Raw genomic sequence first — 20,104 nt, 5'->3', positions numbered from 1 at the left:
ATATTTCCCCTTATATTATATATATTTCAGATGCAATTTAAAGCACATCGGGACGTGCGGAATTATTCAGTATGATTGAACACATCTTGGGTACACCTTGGGTATATTTCTTGATGCAAATCATGTAAAATCAAAACTTTTTTCTGAGGGACTGTTTGACGAACTTGAAATCGTACACGCATTCCGATTGGTTTGTCGTATTTTCGCACATAACATTCATCGATTGGGGGACGAGTCCTCTTGCAGATTACGGAGGGGTGACAGGTGTGCAGGTGCCCGACGTTCCTAGACATTGTTTCTCTACGTTGTCCCAGATCAAGTTCCCGGCGCACGGCATGGTGTATGTTAAGCCGTTGGAGCAGGCGATGTAGCTGGTGCAGGTGGAGCAGTGCTGGTAGTTGCCGTCGGTGTGGCCGGAGCAGGATGTGATGCAGGGCCCGGTTGTTCCTGATAGTAGAGCTGTAGTAGGTGTTGTCTGTGACGTCGTCGCGCTTGAAAAAAATTAATTCCAATCAGTCAGAATTCAAATGATTATGTTGATCACAAATGCAATTTTCACGTACGGCATGCAGTAGAATCACGTATGTGTGTGTGTGTGTGTGTGTGTGTGTGTGTGTGTGTGTGTGTGTGTGTGTGTCTGTGTGTGTGTGTGTCTGTGTGTGTGTCTGTGTGTGTATGTAAGTGTGTCTGTGTGTGTATGTAAGTGTGTCTGTGTGTGTATGTATGTATGTATGTATGTATGTATGTATGTATGTATGTATGTATGTATGTATGTATGTATGTATGTATGTATGTATGTATGTGTCTCTCTGTGCGTGTATGTATGTGTGTGTGTGTGTGTGTGTATGTATGTATGTTTGTATGTATGTTTTTATGTAAGTGTGTGTCTCTCTGTGTGTGTATGTATGTTTGTCTGTGTGTCTGTGTGTCTGTGTGTGTATGTATGTTAGACAGATAAGGCTGGAGTGAGACTTACTAGCAGATCGTATTACTTGGAATGTCGCAGTCGTCGATGGCGTCGTTGTGCCACAGGTTGCCGGGACATTTCACCACAGTCATCCCACTGTTGAGACACTGGACGTAGTGGGTGCAGGACCCGCAGTACGGGTAACGCTCGTTGCTGATGGCGACGTTGTTGCAGCTGGAGAGGCAGACGTTAGAGGCTGGAAGTACAAACCAAACATAGACGGAAAAGAAGCGAAACTGCTGAAAGGACAATCCTGCCCCTAACAAACACAATCCTACCCAACACAAACACAATCCTTCCCCACACAAACACAATCCTACCCAACACAAACACAATCCTTCCCCACACAAACACAGTCCTTCCCCACACAAACACAATCCTTCCCCATACAAACACAATCATATCCACAACAAGCACAATGCTTCCCCATACAAGCACAATTCCACCCAACACAAACACAATCCTACCCAAGCACACTCCTACCCAAGCACAATCCTAACCAAGCACAATCCTAACCAAGCACAATCCTACCCGAGCACAATCTTACCCAAGCACACTCCTACCCTATACAAACATAATCCCACCCAAGCACATTCCTAACAAATACAAGCACATTTTTACCCAAGCACATTCCTACCCAACACAAACACAATCCTACTGAAGCACAATCCTACCCAAGCACAATCCAACGTAAACACACACCTACCAAAGCACACTCCTACCAAATGCAAGCACAATCCTACCCAAACACAGTCCTACCCAACACAAAGAGACTAGATATATTTTGGTCACTGCTCTGACGGGAGAAGCATGTCGAGTGATTGTTTGTTTTATGAAACCAGTATTTTCTGGAACGAATTATGAATAAATATCAATACTAATCCCTGATATTTTGTAAATACTCGAAGCTGTAGATTAACTGTCAGACGAAGGAAGATATACATGGTGTCTGAAAATGAACAAACAAGAAAGTAATAAAAGCCTGGTGATGTAGTGGACCTAGATAGGGAGGATGTATTCCGCTGAACCAAAGGTAGATCACCCAGGCAGGCGTAATTCCGCAAAACTAGACCAAAACTGGGTTACAGAATGCCGCATCCCCGTCAGCCCCCCTCCGGTGTACAAACAAACCAAACTGGAGATGGGACTTGCCCCAGGAGGAGGCACAGAACCCATCACAAAAAAAGTTGGACGCACCAACTCAAGTCCACACTTCTTGAGCGTTCGAAAGCAACAGGATGGCCAGACATACCACGTATAAATGGCAAATTACTGAAGCAGCAATGGGACAATAGCCATGCCAATGTATGCACACATGACAGAGCAGAGTATTCGTGACCAGCTCTGGCGATTAAAGTTATTTATGCGCCGTGAACCTGGGAAGCTAACTGCCAACACTCGTCAGGCGTCTTTGCATGACTCCTCAGTACCAACAGTAGCAGACCCAAAATTGCAAATGCACGTTCGCATCGTTCTCCCTAAATGTCCTGATGCAGTTGTTACTGATAACCCACACATGAGCTTAACCGATGCGTGTATGCTTCTGCTCGGATACTGGAGGAACGTCATACAGTTTCCAAAGACATTAAACCACAAAGGGGTAATAAACAAGATCATCGAAACAAAGTGGGCCAAGAAAAGTAATTTCCGAAAACAAAAAAAAATGTTAAAATCTGACGAAAAAACAACAACAACAGTTTTACGGACAATTAAATGCCATCTTCCCTAGGCAAGAGAGTTAACTGACTTAAAAAGTCCACTTTCCACCCTTGCCGAACTAGGCTGGAATTCCTGGCCTCGATCGTTGCGCCACCAGTGTCTATTACCAGTTATGTCCCTTCTAAGCCTCTCCTATGGACCAATCAGATTCCACCTCTCGTATCACTTGCGTTTGCTTCACACAAAATGGTGGCGCCCACTCAGGACGATCTGATCGGTAATCAAGATCCATAACTTGTGATAAAACGAGTCTTACATTGCGAAGTGCATCAAATCACGTGAGCAACTTGATTAAAAACATGCAAAGATTAAACAAATATCTCTCGACAAGGAATTAGCGCTGCACATGCTTTGCAAATCCTGCAATCGACCGAAATCTGCATGACAATTTACGAACTGGATTTTAATTTCGGAACGCAATTTTGATTGGACTATGCATAGACTCGTTAGTCCAGCCAAAATGTAACTCCATAATACCAAAGGTTGCGCAAAGGTCGAACAATACTTTTTCCTGAGACAAGTGATTTGACTGAAAGCTTCCGTCTTATTACTTGTCTGAATACAGAGTACAACATATTTAAAGCCTGTCTTACAGATCTTGTGTCATCATACTGCGCGTCCAATGATATTATCTACACGGAGCAGAAGGAGGTCTGAGAGGGATGCTGGGTTGATATGGATCAATTGCTACTTCAGATGATGTGCGGATATGCCTAGTGGTTTAAGCGTTCACTCGTCACGTCGGAGGGCGGGTTCGATTCCCCACATGGGTACAATGTGTTAGGCCTATTTCTGGTGTCTCCCGCCGTGATATTGCCAAAAACATACTCACTGACTCACTGTTCCGTTAATTCAACCAGGTCAGAGAAATTATATGATACCGTTATTCGTTATGTCATACAGGTACCTAGCCCAAAGTATGTTTTTAAATTTATTGAATATGTCGTAATTTAAGATTAAACTAAGTTTCATTTTCCGTTTTATTTCACGCAGTGTTGGCGTTTGGACAGAATGAATTAAGTTAGAGTAGTTTGAAACGTCGAAATAACGAAATAACAAACGGAATAGGAGTACAATTCACCCCGAGCCTACCAAGACATGGAAGTGATTTAATCATATGTTGTACTTACGATTGGTCGTAAGAGAGGTCGTTGTTGGTGACGTAGTACGTGATGTTGTAGTCGCTGACGTCGTTGCAGACGTTGTTGCTGACGTCGTTGGTGACGTATGTCTGAAACATCAACTTTTCCATAAAACTCTTCTTAAAACAATATCCCGGGAGCCACAAAACTCTAAATATCCAAACCTCGTTATTCCAAAGCCCCCTTTACCTGGAAACCCTTCATTCAGCACCGAGAGAGATTTTATTTTTTGTGCACAAGCGGTCATGGTAAAAACACATGACATAATAAGGGTTCAAAATAAAAGCTTGTACATCCAGCCTCAACAGGACTATGAATCACATTGAATATATATGTATTCATTGTGAATTAATAATAAAAAAATATATTTAAAAAAATAATAAATAAATTTAAAAAATATATATTATATATAGAGAATCTCACCCGAGTGTCTTTTGATATCAAATATATCAACACGAGTTGATAAAAGTGGAAAAAGTCCGAGGCTTGCCAAGGATTTTTTCCACTTTTATCAACGAGTGTTGATATATTTGATATCAAAAGACACGAGGGTGAGATTTTATTTATCATCCAACATCATTCTTCCAACTTTTTTCAATTTGTAGACAGTAATAAGAAGTGTCTTCAGTGTAAAAAGTACTGCTAACAGGTTCAGTAGCAGAGCCATTAGTGATGTCATTTGATTGTGACATCATGGTAACCAATGACGTCACAATGGTCTGCAAAGCATTGTGATGTAATTTCATTGCAGCGATTTATTACTTGCCCGTGAAGAGATCACCCGTTTAATAAACATACAGCTTTATTACACATTGTTTAATACCAAAACGCGTGCTAATGTACTCTCGGAACACGTTTCACGAACAAATATTGAAAGCTCTCAACATCCCTTGGCGTATTCAACGACATTGTGTGTGGAGATGATAGATCACTGGGAGGAGCTTATGCACACTAGATGACCCCAGCAACCTTGTTGCTAGGCTGACGTCACATTGCTTTGACTCGCCGATGGATCTTGCAACAAAATTCAACAAATTACGTCATCGGGTATTGTGACGTCATTGTAAACTTTGAGCTGCAAGGCCCCGTTCCACAAGGCGATCGTACTCTAGCGCAACGAGAGTTTTTAGTCTAAGTTAAATTACGTGAGTTGTGATAGCCTTAGCACTACGATAATTTTGTGGGACGAACACCTGAATTCTAAAGGTGGACCATTGTATGATATTAAATTCATACGTTTCAACTTTTGACGTGTTTTAAGTATTATTCTGTTAAACTCAATTGGATTATGCCATGGATCTTGTAGGTGTCAGCCTATTTACACTCAACAGTATAATTCTAAAAACATTATAAATGACAAGTAATAAATAAAATACTAAACTCGCTCTCGTGTAAAACCAATTTTATGAAACTCGTGAATAGTTGTGGTATCTGACTCGCTTTCGCTCGTCAGATACCAGAACTATTCACTCGTTTCATAACATTGTTATTACACGGGAGCTCGTTTAGTATTCTATATATCTACAGTGTAGATATCGCTTGATCTCATCCAATATGAAAATAATTGTTCGTAAAATGAAATACAAACTACGGGTAAAACGAACACGCTTATTACGAACTGACGTGTATAACGAACTTACCTTTTGGTCCCGACTTTTTGCTGTAGTTATGATGTATGTATGCTTATAACGAACTACAGTTATAACGAACTAAAATTAGTTGTCCCTTTGAGTTCGTTATAACCGTACTTTACTGTACAAACGAGCCAATGCAGCGTTAAAGTAAGTATGACATTCTAATTGGACGGGCTTGTGGGCTAGCCTCATGGTTAAATCGTTCGCTCGTCACATTGAAGGCCCAGGTTCGATTCCCCACATGTGTTCAATGTGTGCACATGAAGCCCACTTCGGGTATAAATAATGCTGGACTATTGCTAACAGCAGCGTACTGACCATATTCACTCATTCTTAGTACCACTTGAGTACCACGCCGTTTAAATTATTATTCACCATATGTTTGTAATGCAGTACCTAGGTTCACTTACCTTGAAAACACTGGAATATCTAACACACCACGCCCTACCGTACACATGCAGACACGTTGGCTCCAAACCCACGTACACATGCATAAATTATGGCTCCAAACCCACGTACACAGGCAGGCACTTTGGCTCCAAACCCACGTACACATGCATGCACTTTGGCTTCAAACCCACGTACACATGCAGGCACTTTGGCTCCAAACCCACACACACATGCATGCGCTTTGGCTTCAAACCCACGTACACGGGTAGGCACTTTGGTTCCAAACCCACGCACACATGCATGCACTTTGGTTCCAAACCCACGCACACATGCAAGCACTTTGGCTCCAAACCCACGCACATATGCATGCACTTTGGCTCCAAACCTACGTACACATGCAGGCACTTTGGCTCCAAACCCACGCACATATGCATGCACTTTGGCTCCAAACCTACGTATACATGCATACACTTTATCTCCAAACCCACGCACATATGCATGCACTTTGGCTCCAAACTCATGCACACATGCATGTTCTTTCGATCCAAACCCCCTGCACACATGCATGCACTTTTGCTCCAAACCCACGTACACGGGTAGGCACTTTGGTTCCAAACCCACGCACACATGCATGCACTTTGGTTCCAAACCCACGCACACATGCAAGCACTTTGGCTCCAAACCCACGCACACATGCATGCACTTTGGCTCCAAACCCACGCACACATGCACGCAGTCTTACGAATGCATGTAACTTACGTGCAACCGGCATTCGCGGGAAAGTCACATTCGTCGTTGTCGTCGTTGTGGTGGAGTGAGGAGGGACAGGCGGTGATGGTTATCCCCCCAGGCAGACACTGTACATATAAGTTGCAGTTGCTGCAATGCGGGTACCTTTCACTGGAGACTGGGATCCCGACACACGATGACACACACGTCCCCGCTGTAAATACACGAACACATCCTCACATGGAATTGTCATACAAAGAGTGAGTGAGTGAGTTTGGTTTAACGCCGCTTTTAACAGTATTCCAGTTATATCACGGCGTGTCAGCTTAATGAGGGAGGAAAGACCGAAATGATGCAGGTCTCAGACGTTTACCACTTCGGTGAAACCCACGAGCACGGGTATGGTGCTGACAAACCTAGAAACATGATCTTTGCGAACAGGGATTCGAACCCATAACCACAGGCGCCTGGTGCGTCCAAAGGACACAACTCTGCATAGCGAATTGGCGCATTACACGACTGGGCCGCCCGTGCCTCCTTCAATTGAACGGAATTAGCCCTGACGTTATTATGGTATTATGGTGGAGGTCCTATCGAACGGAGACGAGACGAGGTTTCCATTGTAATTAAACGTGGACATCTTTACTTCGTAAAGCAAGTTGGGAATCTATTAATGAGCTGGCAAACCATTTTCCGGCCTTGAACCAGTGGTGGCCACACAGACATTCGTCCCAGCGTTATCAGGGGCGGAGGCACGATCCTCAATATATGCTGGTAGTATGATTTAACGCCTGATTATTTAACTTTTTTTACCTGCCGGAGTCGTTAGCGATGTCGTTGTCTGTGAGGTCGTTGCTGAAGTTGTTGCAGATGTAGTGGCAGATGTAGTCGCAGATGTAGTGGCTGATGTAGTTGCGGATGTAGTCGCTGACGTTGTTCTTCAAGGAAAATTAGTAAGATTGTTAGATGCCTGATTGACGACTGTGATTGACAGACGAAAGACTGCATACAGTGATGCTAGACACCTGATTGACGACTGATTGACCGACTGCCTGAATACAGCCATGGCTGAACATATGATTGACGATTATGATTGACTGAATACAGTGATGAACGCATACCCGATTGGGGACATCCTGAAGGCCGAGGGCAATGTATGAGTTATATCTATATTTAATCATTTGGATTCATTTTTACCATTTCAAGATCAAAAGAAAGTTTCCATAATTTACATTGGTTGTGAACAGGGATAAATACGTTGGCTGAATGAAACTGGATTCATGTTAAAGCGATTGCATAAACATAACCGAATTACTGTTGGAAGTAGAAAATGGTTTGTCGTGAATTTGTATCAAACCATTGTTGAATGACAGTACGAAAGAATCAGTACATGGGGTTTCACAACGGACAGATTCGAAACCATCACAGCTCATAACAGCAAGCAAAATGCCAAGGTCACCAGCAGAACAGAGAGAGTGGTGTCTTTGAATGGCGTTGACGGGGCCAATATTGTATCGAGTTCAGAGACTGACCATTGCCAGACTTCGTCATCGATTCCACCAGACTTCACAAACAAGGGACATTCCACAAAGTGGTTGACCACGTGAGACCACCACACAATACGTACCCGCAAACTGCATTTGCAACAGTATCACAGTTATTTGCAGCAGAGTTGAAATTCAGCATTGCTGGACACTTCCTGCGTGATAAGCCAGTTGGTTCACATCTGATGTAGTAGGTGCAGTCGTCACAGTCGGGGTAGCGGACGCCGTCAGTCGTTGATTTGCCGGCGCAACTTGTAATGCACGCTGAAAACAAAATGAGGTGAGGTGAAATGGGGTTTAACGTCGCGTCCAAGATTATTGCACGTATATAGCGACGTGCATGTACGTGTGTTTGTGTGGCTGCTTGTACTAGTCCGGTCTGATGCCGATTTATAGTGCTAGCTTACTGAGATACCATGCCGCAGTTTAACATGAATACACAGTACACTGACCCCGAGCCGACCAGTCCTTGTTTTAGCCCCTTAATGCCGAGCGCCAGACAGGGTAACAACAAGTACCATCTTTTAACGTCTTTTGGTATGACGCGGCCTGGGATCGAACCGCGGACCTTCCACTCTCCGGGCGGACGCTCTACCACTAGACCACGGAGGCGGTCTACAGATATGACGGAACAAAGTTATCGTGAGATAGGACTTTAGTGCACGCACCACAATGTGTGTTTGTCCTGCTGTATACCTCACTCACTTCATTCCAACTGTATCATGGCGGCCGTTAATAATAGAGTCTGAATTATCTTTTCCGTCCATCATAATACACAGTAAACTACGGTTATAACGAACACGCTTATAACGACCTGACGGATATAACGAACTGTATATACATGGCCCCGTCCATTTGTTGTATACACGCTATATATATATGCTTAAAACAAACTACGGTTATATCGAACTAAAATAAGTTGGCCCTTTGAGTTCGGCATAACCGTATTAACTGTAGATAAAACGTCAGCGCCTCTCTGCCGAAACACACTCCATTGTTTGCAATAGCGGTGACAATTGTATGAATGGATCATCGGAAATCAGTGATGACACAAGGTGTTCGCCATTTAGTGTATTCCAACATAATCTTAATAGTTAGGCCGATAACGTGAAGACGCCCCTTAATGCCGAGCGCCAGACAGGGTAACAACAAGTACCTTATTTTACGTCTGTTGGTATGGCGCGGCCGGGGATCGAACCCCGGACCTTCCGCTCTCCGGGCGGAGGCTCTACCATTAGACCACGGAGGCGGTCTCATTATCATAAAGAAGTGGTATATCCAGGACTACCGCCTTCTGCCTCCCACACACAACATCCTCCACACGGACTACTTCCTCAACACGCTCTACGTCTTCACGTCATCGCCTACGCTATTTATGTCATCAACAATAACGTGACGCTATAGACAACATAACAACCATTATCCACGATTACAGGTATCAAACATGTCTCTACTGTGCAGCCATCATGAACCAACTTCGAGTGTTAATAAAACAGAAACACGCACCTGCATCAATCAATGTGGGCGACAACACCAGCAGTGCGAGGAGATGCGTGAAAGTCATTCTTGTCGTTTCTGAAACACAAACATAGCCAACATATTATCAGCGTCATTGTTCAGCTAAGTGGTTAAAGTGTTCGCTCGTAACGTCGAAGACCCGGGTTCGATTCCCCACATGGGTACAATGTGTGAAGCCCCGCCGTGATATTGCTGGAATATTGTTAACAGCGGCGTAAAGACTGACTGACTGACTGACTGACTCACTGACTCACTGACTGACTCACTGACTGACTCACTCACTCACTCAAGGGATGTAACATATCCCAATAAGCATCAATAGATCTGAGTATGTTGGCAATGTGATTAACAATTCAAGATGCGGTGGTTTCCGCCTATGTCACAGAGAGTGGATGGTTTTTTTATGAAACTGGATGGTGGGGGTGGGGGGGGGGGGGGGGGGGGGGGGGGGGGGTGGGGGGTGTCTGGTGTCCCCCCGACATGATATTGCTGGAATATTGCTAGAAGCGACGTGAAACCATACTCACTCACTCGCTTATTATCTGTGTGACTCGTTTAATAATGAGGCTGAGTATAAATGATACACCGATGCACTCATATTCAAGAAGGTAACTTAAATATGTTCATTATTTACGCGTCCGCTACCAAACGATTCTGAAAATATTTTCATCACGTCAGTAGCAGATGTTGACGTGGTTTGAGGCTGTGTAAATGTGCATCGTTTCTCAGTGGGTGTTGTTGCCCAGCAACATACCAACATCCTTAGAGCATTGAGAGACTATTGAAATAAAACCGTCCTCATGCAATGTTTGTAAACGAGCTCTACTACAAAACTCATAGGCAAATATACTGTTGACATTTCTGATATTGTACAGTTTATGTTTCTATTGATAAATACATTCAATTAATTCTAAAATATCAGTCATCCCATTTTGTTTATTTCAACAATACTTATTTTATTTTTAAAGTTGGACATTAAATATTTATTCAAAGAAAATATCAGTACATCAGTATTGGACTCTTAATGTTGTATTTAATTAAGTCAAACACAATTTCAGTTCTCCCATTGGTTTTACGCCACTTTTAGCAATATTCCAGCAATATCACGGCGGGGGACACCAGAAGCGGGCTTCACACATTGTACCCATGTCGGGATTCGAACCCGGGTCTTCAGCGTGACAACGAACGCTTCAACGCTACCCGATCGCCCCCTCTCGCATTGATGGGAAAACAGTATAACCTACACCTTGGTGAACAGGTATATCAGCAACATTTGACAGGTTAAAATATTTCTTCCAGTAATTATCAACTTCGTATCATAATGCTACTCACAGTTTGCTAACGATCAAGTTTTGATGATATCAAAAACATATCCAAGAAATAAATATCCCGGTAAGCAATGGTTGGGTAAATCTTTCATTACCTCATATTCGAGAACGGACAGGCATGCAGCAAGGGGAACAATGTGCACGGGGTGTTTGAAAACCTGTGTGTGGGTGTATCGTGATAGAATCATTGTACAGCATTATCAGGGAGTACAACAACATTTGTCTACTTAGGATTGAAACAACTGAATGCACTTGTGACCAATCAGCGTCAAATGCGTCGTTTGACGACCGTAGAACTACGTAGTTGCAAAAGACTTTTTGAAATCAATAAATGTAAAATAAAAATTACATTACCTTTCGAGTGGTATGTTGCTATGAAATATAACTAAAATATTCTCAATATTTTCTCAAATGTTGCGTGTGCTTTTATGTACCCGGCTTCATATTTTCTAGAATTTTCGTTAATGTATCATAGGAATAGTACAAAAGCGCATAATACTAATACTTAGAAGCGACAAGCCTCTGCTATGTCCAGGGTCACTGTTACATAGGTGAGGTGAAATGGGGTTTAACGTCGCGTCCAAGATAATTGCACTTATTTAACGACGTGCATGGACGTGTGCGTGTTTGTGTGGCTGCTTGTTCTAGTCCGGACTGATTCCGATTTATAGTGCTAGCACACTGAGATACCATGCCGCAGTTTAACATGAATATCCCACTCAGACACAGTATGCTGACTCCGAGCCGACCAGTCCTTGTTTTAGCCCCTTAATGCCAAGCGCCAGACAAGGTAACAACAAGTACCATCTTTTAACGTCTTTTGGTATGACGCGGCCTGGGATCGAACCCCTGACCTTCCGCCCTCCGGGCGGACGCTCTACCACTAGACCACGGAGGCGGTCCCACTGTTACATAAGAGGAAAGTAACACCAGTACGCCATGACTTTAGATTACAGCCTGTAGCTTATATTTAGATAACCAATAATAAAAAAGTGGAACCACCATGTTTTTTCACACTTTAACAGAGCTCCAGATAACGTTTTGAGCAATTGAGGTTTTACCCTAGGGTTCCTATTTTGATTTTATTATTACATTTTTCTTTGGGTAACCAATATTTTTTCACTCATCTATTCATTACTCTGTTGGGTTTTTCCCAAAATTAGTGAACATTTTAAGATTTAAAAAATGGAATAATGTTTTAGATGTATATGTTCTAAAAATATAGGCTTGACTAGGAAATTACCCCCTTTGTACGCATGCTGAAAAAACTTCATTGGGTATTTTTTACGGGTGCTGTTTTTATACATTGAGTTTTTCATTTAATGCATGCGTTTCTGAACACAAGTTATTTGAAAGTGATTGAGTTTTGAATATATTGGGGGATATTTTCCGCAAATACTCTGCTTATCTGTAGCTCTGGACTCTAATTAAATTTATTTGACAAGTTTTTCAAGCGTTCGCGTGTGTGAATACACTTGACAAAAATATCATCTTCTGTGTAAACCAAATAGAGCCATCTCATGATCATCAACCACATCCCGAGACAATAACACATCCTTATTTTCGCGTGGGTTTAATATCAATTTACAATACTCCCACATGACTTGGTACACACATCATTAATTTTTTTAATTTTTCAAAAATTAAATTTTCACTACATTAAAAAGTGTCTGTATAATTATCAGCCTTGGATAACTCAATATCTTAGATACTTTACCCCAGAAGAGAAAAATGGTTTTGATTTTCCCCTTTTTGATGACGAGCATCATTCAGATGTTCACTTTACTAGTTATTCTTTCAGTGTGCGTGCGTGTGTGTATGTTCCTTAACGCCGTACTCAATCTGAATGACGTCAATCTGTAATTAGTCAGACAATCCAGTGATTCAAACAATGAACACAGTCCTCGCCAACTGGTTACCTACGACTGACTTGGTTAATGCAATTAATATCCCAATTGCGTGGATGGATGTTCATGATGCCAATCACTGGATTGTCAGGTCCAGACTCGATTATTTACAGACCGCTGTCATATAGTTGGTATATTGCTGAGTGCGGCGTTAAACAACAAAGAAACAGACTAACATTAAATCTCAGAAAACATGCTTGTGATTACCTTATTGTCACCGTAAGGAATGGATCAACTGTCGGAGACACAAACTTCAATACCCACGACTTCAACCGTCTATTCCTCAACAACTGCAACCGTTTCGTAATGGCTATCACCAGATCACTGCAGCCGAGCGTCGTAATCTGCAGAATGACATTAACTATAAGACGACTTGCTTTTATGCCAAGTGAATATATCCTGATGCTTATCGACAATGTATCGGGTTGCCTACAGTCACACTTAAACATGATTCTACATTCTTGCTATCTGGGGCTAAATCGGGGCACAAGAGTCTAACCATTACAGTCACTCCTAGTTTGGCTTGAGGTGCTGGTTAGACGTGGGAACATTTTCTTTATGAATATTGTTAGGACTATTCAACTATACGGATATGTTCATTTGAGTCAGGCGAAGTTTGTGAAACAAAACTGATTTGTTACTTTTTTGTTTAAAGCTCTTGATAGATTAGTAGAGTAAGGTTTAATTTTAGTTTTTTAATATTCTGGGGATTTGGGTTTTAATTGAAAAAATAACGTTCTTGCGTGTTACACGCTACATGGTCTGAACAATAATGTATTGTAGGTACAAAAGAAGCGGTTTTTCGTCTACTTCAAAATCCAATTACTTTTAATTAACTTGACTTAACTTACTTAACTTAACAGAATAGCATGCATGAAATGAAAATCTCAAATGTATAAAAACAGCTCGCGTAAACACCCAAGGAAGCTTTTTCAGCATGGGTACCAAGGAACGAATTTCAGAAAGACAATTACGAGCTAATTTACTTTCCGATTCAAGCCTATTTATTAAGAACACTTATATACATCTAGTACATTCTTTCTTTCTTTTTTTAGATCTTAGAATGTTTACTTATTTGGGGCAAAACCAAATGGAGTGATGGATAGATGAGTGAAAACATATTGGTAACCGAATGAAAATTGTAATATCCCAATTAAAATAGAAACCCTAGAGTAAAAACTCAATAGCTCAAAAGTTATCTGGAGCTCTGATAAAAGTGTATGTATTGAGGCGCTGACTGAAGAACTGTTCTGTCTCAAACTAGCCCTATTTTTATTTTTCATTTTATTTGTCATTAGTTTGTATTTAAGAAACAAAGTTTGGTCTTCCCCTACGTGTAATAAATTATAGTTTTGCCCAGAAGTATTACCGTTTATTACTTGCCCGTGAAATGATCACCCTTTTAATAAACATACAGTTGTATTACACATTGTGTAATACCATAACGCGTGCTTATGTACGTACTCTCGGAAATCGTTTCACGAACAAATATTGAAAGCTCTCGACATCCCATGGCTTATTCAGCGACATTGCGAGTGGAGATGATAGATCACTGAGAGGAGCTTATGCACACTCGATGACCCCAGTCACATGGCATTTTTTCGCCGATGGATCTTGCAACAAAATTCCACAAATTACGTCATCGGGTATTGTGACGTGTTTGTAAACTTTGAGGTGCAAGGCCCCATTCCACAAGGCTATTGTACTGTAGCGCAACGACAGGCGTTAGTCAAAGTTAAAGTACGTGTGTGGATAGCCTTATAATTAGCGCTACGATAATTTTGTGGAACGGACGCCTGAATTCTGAAGGTAGATCGTTGTATGGTATTAAATTCATACGTTTCAACTTTTGACGTGTTTGAAGTATTATTATGTTGAACTCAATTGGATTATGCCGTGGGTCGTGTACGTGTCAGCCTATTCACACTCAACAGCATAATTCTAAAAAACGTTATAAATGGCAAGTAATAAATAAAATACTAAACTCGCTCCCGTGTAAAATAAATTTTGTGAAACCCGTGAATAGTTGTGGTATCCTACTCGCTTTCGCTCGTCAGTCACCACAACGATTCACTTGTTTCATAAAATTGGTATTACACGGGAGCTCGTTTAGTATTCTATATTTAAGCATTAGGACGACTGACTGTGTTGGTGTACATTATTCAGGGCAAAACTATAATAATAGAATAATGTTAAGTTCACTGGGGCTAATTTCTTCCACCTTTCTTGTGTCATTTAAACTTTTCTGTATAAATGTGTGCACTAAATTCATATCAAGTTTAGTCTTTTTCATAGTGTTTTCGTTTTCATTGGCAGTTAAGAATTTTTCGATGTCATCATCGTTCACAAAGGCAAACCCATTTGCATTCAGCAAACAGCAAGTCCTCTAGCACAGACGCCGACAACCCCGCACTAGAAACAGTCTCTGGCAAAACTCGCAACCTGAATCTTGCATTTTCCATCTGGCCACATACCGTTTTGACAACAAATACATTAAATGTGTTCAGAGGTTGAATTATGTGAATAACTCTTCCTGTCAGATCTCCGTCTACTTTAACGAGGTCATTTACTTTGACAGGTGTGAAATGGTCAGCCATGTTTGTTTGCAAACAACGCAGACGTAGTTTTGTTTTTTGTAATTACGCTTATTGTAAACTAAAACTCGTGCGAAATTAATGCTTTATTCCTTATAATGTGAAATCATGTGGTTGATATGAAAGTATGTTCTAGTCTTATAAATCTCGAATAAGTGAGATTGTAGCACGTGAAACATGTAAATGAATGCCCTGAATCTGTGAATGAACTCAATGAGAGAAAAATAGTCCCGTCGTCCAATGAAAATTGACATTTGTTTAACTGACCAATCAGCTTCAAGAGTCACTAATTGCACACTGTGCAAATATCAAAAAGTTATTACTCTGCATATTTGAGCCCATAAGGGTAATAAAATACTGTATTGCCCCACAAACGGGGGAAGAGCAAACTTTGGTACTTTTAGAAAATGCCGAATTTATGACTAATCTTGTGTATTATTGGAGATGGGTTCTAACTGAGTATGGTTGACAGATAATACAACAGTACTACGATGGGTAGATTGTTTTTTAATGTCACAATTTATTATTTGTTAAGTGTGTGATTAAACAAGCAATTTACATTTAAGTTTTTATGTTAATATGGTTCAGTTTAATCTCTTTATTCTAACAATTCCCAAATTGCAGTTGCCGGAGTTCTGTACATGTCGAGGTGTTGTCACATGACCGGAGATCTGTACATGTCGAGGTGTTGTCACATGGCCGGAGTTCTGTACATGTCGAGGTGTTGCTACATGGTCGGAGTTCTGTACATGTCGAGGTGTTGTCACATGGCAGGAGTTCTGTACATGTCGAGGTGTTGTCACATGGCCATAGTTCTGTACATGTCGAGGTGTTGTCACATGACCGGAGTTCTGTACATGTCGAGGTGTTGTCACATGGTCGGAGTTCTGTACATGTCGAGGTGTTGTCACATGGTCGGAGTTCTGTACATGTCGAGGTGTTGCCACATGGTCGGAGTTCTGTACATGTCGAGGTGTTGCCACATGGTCGGAGTTCTGTACATGTCGAGGTGTTGCCACATGGTCGGAGTTCTGTACATGTCGAGGTGTTGTCACATGGCCGGAGTTTTGTACATGTCGAGGTGTTGTCACATGGTCGTAGTTCTGTACATGTCGAGGTGTTGTCACATGTCGGAGATCTGTACATGTCGAGATGTTGCCACATGGCCGGAGTTTTGTGCAACTTTGTGGCGGCTGTTCTACAACAGTAGATTGAATATGTTGGAGATAACCTCCACGTCTTCTTCCAAGAGAATTGTATACAACTATTCGAATAGATTAAAGAAATAATTTAACAGATCGATAATTGATGTGGGTGCGCCATCTTAATTGATTGAATTATAGTAATGACAGAACAGTATTACGGAGGCAGGGAGGTAATTCGAATAACGTCATGACGTAAGCCCATGATGACGTATCTGAAAAAGTGTACGTTATCGCAGGAGTATAAAGTACAATCGGCGTCTTTGTTCTTTTAGCGAGGCAATTAGAATTTTTTTATGTAAGCCGATGATTCATGCTGTAAGTGAGTGAGTGAGTGAGTGAGTATGGTTTTACGCCGCTTTAAGCAATATTCCAGCAATATCACGGCGGGGCACACCAGAAATGGGCTTCACACATTGTACCCATGTCGGGAATTGAACCCGGGTCTTCAGCGTGACGAGCAAACGCTTTAACCACTAGGCTACCCGACCGCCCGATTCATTCTGTAACAATCCGTGTCACATTTATAACAACATGGACTGGACAATTCGTTACAAAGAATGCAAACAAAAAACGCCAATGCCAGAGAATAACCATCCCAGATCATCAAAAAGATTCCAGTGGACGTAAAAGGTAAAACAGCGGCAGAAGAAAGGGCAATACTCTTGCGTCTTTACGGACCAGAAGTACGTCACGTACAATACAGACACTCGAACAGTTTGTTCAACGCCCCTTAGGGCTAGAGTCACTGACTACAGGATCAAAGTCTACAGGAGCCTTCTGAAGCAATTTCAGCCTCGCTTGGGGGAAACTGATTGTCAGATACATGTATTTTCTGTTAGCAGCCAGAGATTTCAGCCATAAAGTTGTAATCTCCGGGGCAGCACATTAGTTTGCTCTTGGCGTGAATATTTAGCCTCTGATATATATAGTTGTAACAGTACCCTAGTACTGGGGTCACTACTACAGTAAACTACGGTTATAACGAACTAACGGATATAACGAACTCAAAGGGAATACTAATTTTAGTTCGTTATAACCGTCATTCGTTAAATGCCCTTTATACAGCATAACTACATCATACAGTCGGGACTAAAACGTTAGTTCGTTATATCCGTTAGTTCGTTATAAGCGTGTTCGTTATAACCGTAGTTTACTGTACTGGGGATACAACTACTTGCAGTAGTTTCGTAATAACTGATTGTACTGATTTAATCTGTGGTATTCTATTCGTTAATTTTCAAACTATGTAAACAAAAAACGATTTGTAAGAATAATACAACGTCATTTCAATCTCATTTAAATCAGATCTTAGTGCTCTCTACTACTACACAAAGATACGAGCAACTGGCCTAGTGGTTAAAGCTATTGCTCGTCACGCCGAATTCCCGGGTTCGACTTCCTTCAAGGGTACAATGTGTGAAGCCCATTTCTGGTGTCCCCCGCCGTGATATTACTGGAATATTGCTGAAAGCGTTAAATCATGCTAACACACGAACTCACTCACTCTTCGAGAGTTATTCATGTTGCGGCAAGACAACAAAACATAGACAATGGCTCAACACGTGTAGCCAAATCGTTCAAATCAGCCTTAGTTAAACCCTGAGAAAAATTTCCAACATTCAACAAACATTTTGTTAGAATAGACCAGGGTCTCTTCAATATGATTAAAATCAAGTCTTGGTACTCGTAACCGTTAGACAAAGATATGAGGGTATCTCATTACAGGTCACGACCTTTCTCGAACTTTGACCGGCCAATGAAATGACAAAGTTCTCGGTTTAAAATTCGAACCCTAAAAAAAAAAGCAAATTCTTGAATGTCTAAAAGATGTCCGTGATTGTATGGCAGAACATTCCAGGAACATTCTAAGGAATGTTTCTTCCGTTATCACATTGAAAAGAGTGACAGGCGATTATTTTGACGGAATCTGTGGTGCAGCCCGTAAATGTCTTTCGGAAGGTCTCGTGTTAAACCTTTCGAGGTAAAACGGGACGTCACTCTGACGTGACTTGTACTCGCATGACCTCAGAGTCAGTGGGAGAGTTGTGTTTAACGCCGCTTTTAACAGTATTCCAGTGTCGCGGCGTGTCAGCTTAATGTTGGAGGAAAGTCCGAAGTGATGCAGGTCTAGGACGTTTACCACTTCGGTGAAACCCACGAGCACGGGTATGGTGCTGACAAACCTAGAAACATAATCGGGGCGAACCGGCATTCGAACCCACAATCATAGGTTTCTGGCGTGCCCAAGGGACGCAACTCTGCACAGCGAATTGCGGCGCCTTAGACGCCTGGTCCAGCGGTGCCCTGCATGTCCTCGGATCTTAGTAAAGCGGGAGCGAGGACTAAGATTTGATTTAAATGTGATTTGGATCACTTGCATTAAGTCTAGATCATACTGAATGAGGAAAACAAGAAACAATGGAGCTGAACCAACCTCCCTTTACATCCGTTGTTTGTTTGTGGTTGTTTAACGCCGCATATTTTTAGTTTTGCAAATCACCATGACATGGCTGTTTATGACAATTTCCCCACCTTGGCAAACATAGACGGAAGAAGTTTAAGGATTGCACGGAGGAATGCGGGGGTGGTTGGAATATACACACACGCCACGAGCATAATGTGACTGTACTGAACTTTATTATTTTCAGGAAGAAGAGGCGATTACATCTAGAGGATAGGCAGTGTTGCAACATGACAAATAATAGTTCATACAAGACATAAGTTAACATGTCATCAACAATTTTGCACAGAAACTTTACAAAAATGACTTACTTTCTTTACATTCTGATTTTTAGAGGAAAATAAAGAGGCAAACGTCAGAATGTTAGGACATTTACAATAATATAATGGGAAACTAATATTTCTCTGTTGTTTCAAAAATAGACAGAGTAAAACATAATGAAACTCATCCTCGTTGTCGCTTATGTCACATGATGGACGTAGTCAATTTGTTGATGGTATTTTGTTCCATCTGCCTTTTACAATCGGAAGACGATGATTTGAAGTTCAAAAATGACATATTGATATTCTCTATTTCTTATCCAAACTTTTTATCCAAAATATTAATCAGATTTAACTAGCTTATATGTTGTACATTTTGTAGTTTTTTCTATTTCATTCCTTTACTTGTATCTATGGATCATGTACTATCTACATTGTAGATATCGCTGCAATGAAATTCATCACAATGCTTTGCAGACCATTGTGGCGTCATTGTTACCTTGACGTCACAATCAAATGACATCACTAATGGCTCTGGTACAGAAGCTGTAAGCAGTACGTTTTACACTCAAGACACTGCTTATTACTGTCTGCAAACTGAAAAAGTTGGAAGAATTATGTTGGATGATAAATAAAATCTCACCCTCGTGTCTTTTGACATCAAACATATCAACGAGTGTTGATATATCTGATATCAAAAGACACT

The 20,104-nt window shown here is 41.3% G+C and overlaps 1 protein-coding gene across 1 annotated transcript; it reads right to left on the bottom strand.

Moving 5' to 3' along the window:
* Positions 1-247: 247 nt before the first annotated feature.
* On the bottom strand, positions 248-9,689 carry LOC139457480 (probable chitinase 10). The gene is made up of 7 exons (XM_071238864.1): positions 9,632-9,689; positions 8,185-8,389; positions 7,395-7,519; positions 6,612-6,795; positions 3,817-3,917; positions 977-1,163; positions 248-491 (listed from the first exon to the last, which is right to left on the bottom strand). The coding sequence occupies exons 1-7, from the start codon at positions 9,687-9,689 to the stop codon at positions 248-250; spliced, it is 1,104 nt and encodes a 367-aa protein (XP_071094965.1).
* Positions 9,690-20,104: the final 10,415 nt, after the last annotated feature.

This window comes from Haliotis cracherodii, unplaced genomic scaffold, assembly GCF_022045235.1.
Source record: "Haliotis cracherodii isolate W230 unplaced genomic scaffold, xgHalCrac1.p SCAF_12, whole genome shotgun sequence".
Classification (NCBI taxonomy): domain Eukaryota; kingdom Metazoa; phylum Mollusca; class Gastropoda; order Lepetellida; family Haliotidae; genus Haliotis; species Haliotis cracherodii.
The sequence above is the reverse complement of the archived record's forward strand: the minus strand, read 5'-3'. Positions and strand labels throughout refer to the sequence as shown.

Bases quoted from the DNA above. Each gene is read 5' to 3' on its own strand.
- LOC139457480 (XM_071238864.1), bottom strand. From the start codon at position 9,689: ATGACTTTCACGCATCTCCTCGCACTGCTGGTGTTGTCGCCCACATTG. The intron at 1,164-3,816 runs GTAAGTACAACA...TTGTACTTCCAG, and splicing joins GACCTCTCTTACGACCAATC to CCTCTAACGTCTGCCTCTCC. The intron at 492-976 runs GTAAGTCTCACT...ATTTTTTTCAAG, and splicing joins CCAAGTAATACGATCTGCTA to CGCGACGACGTCACAGACAA.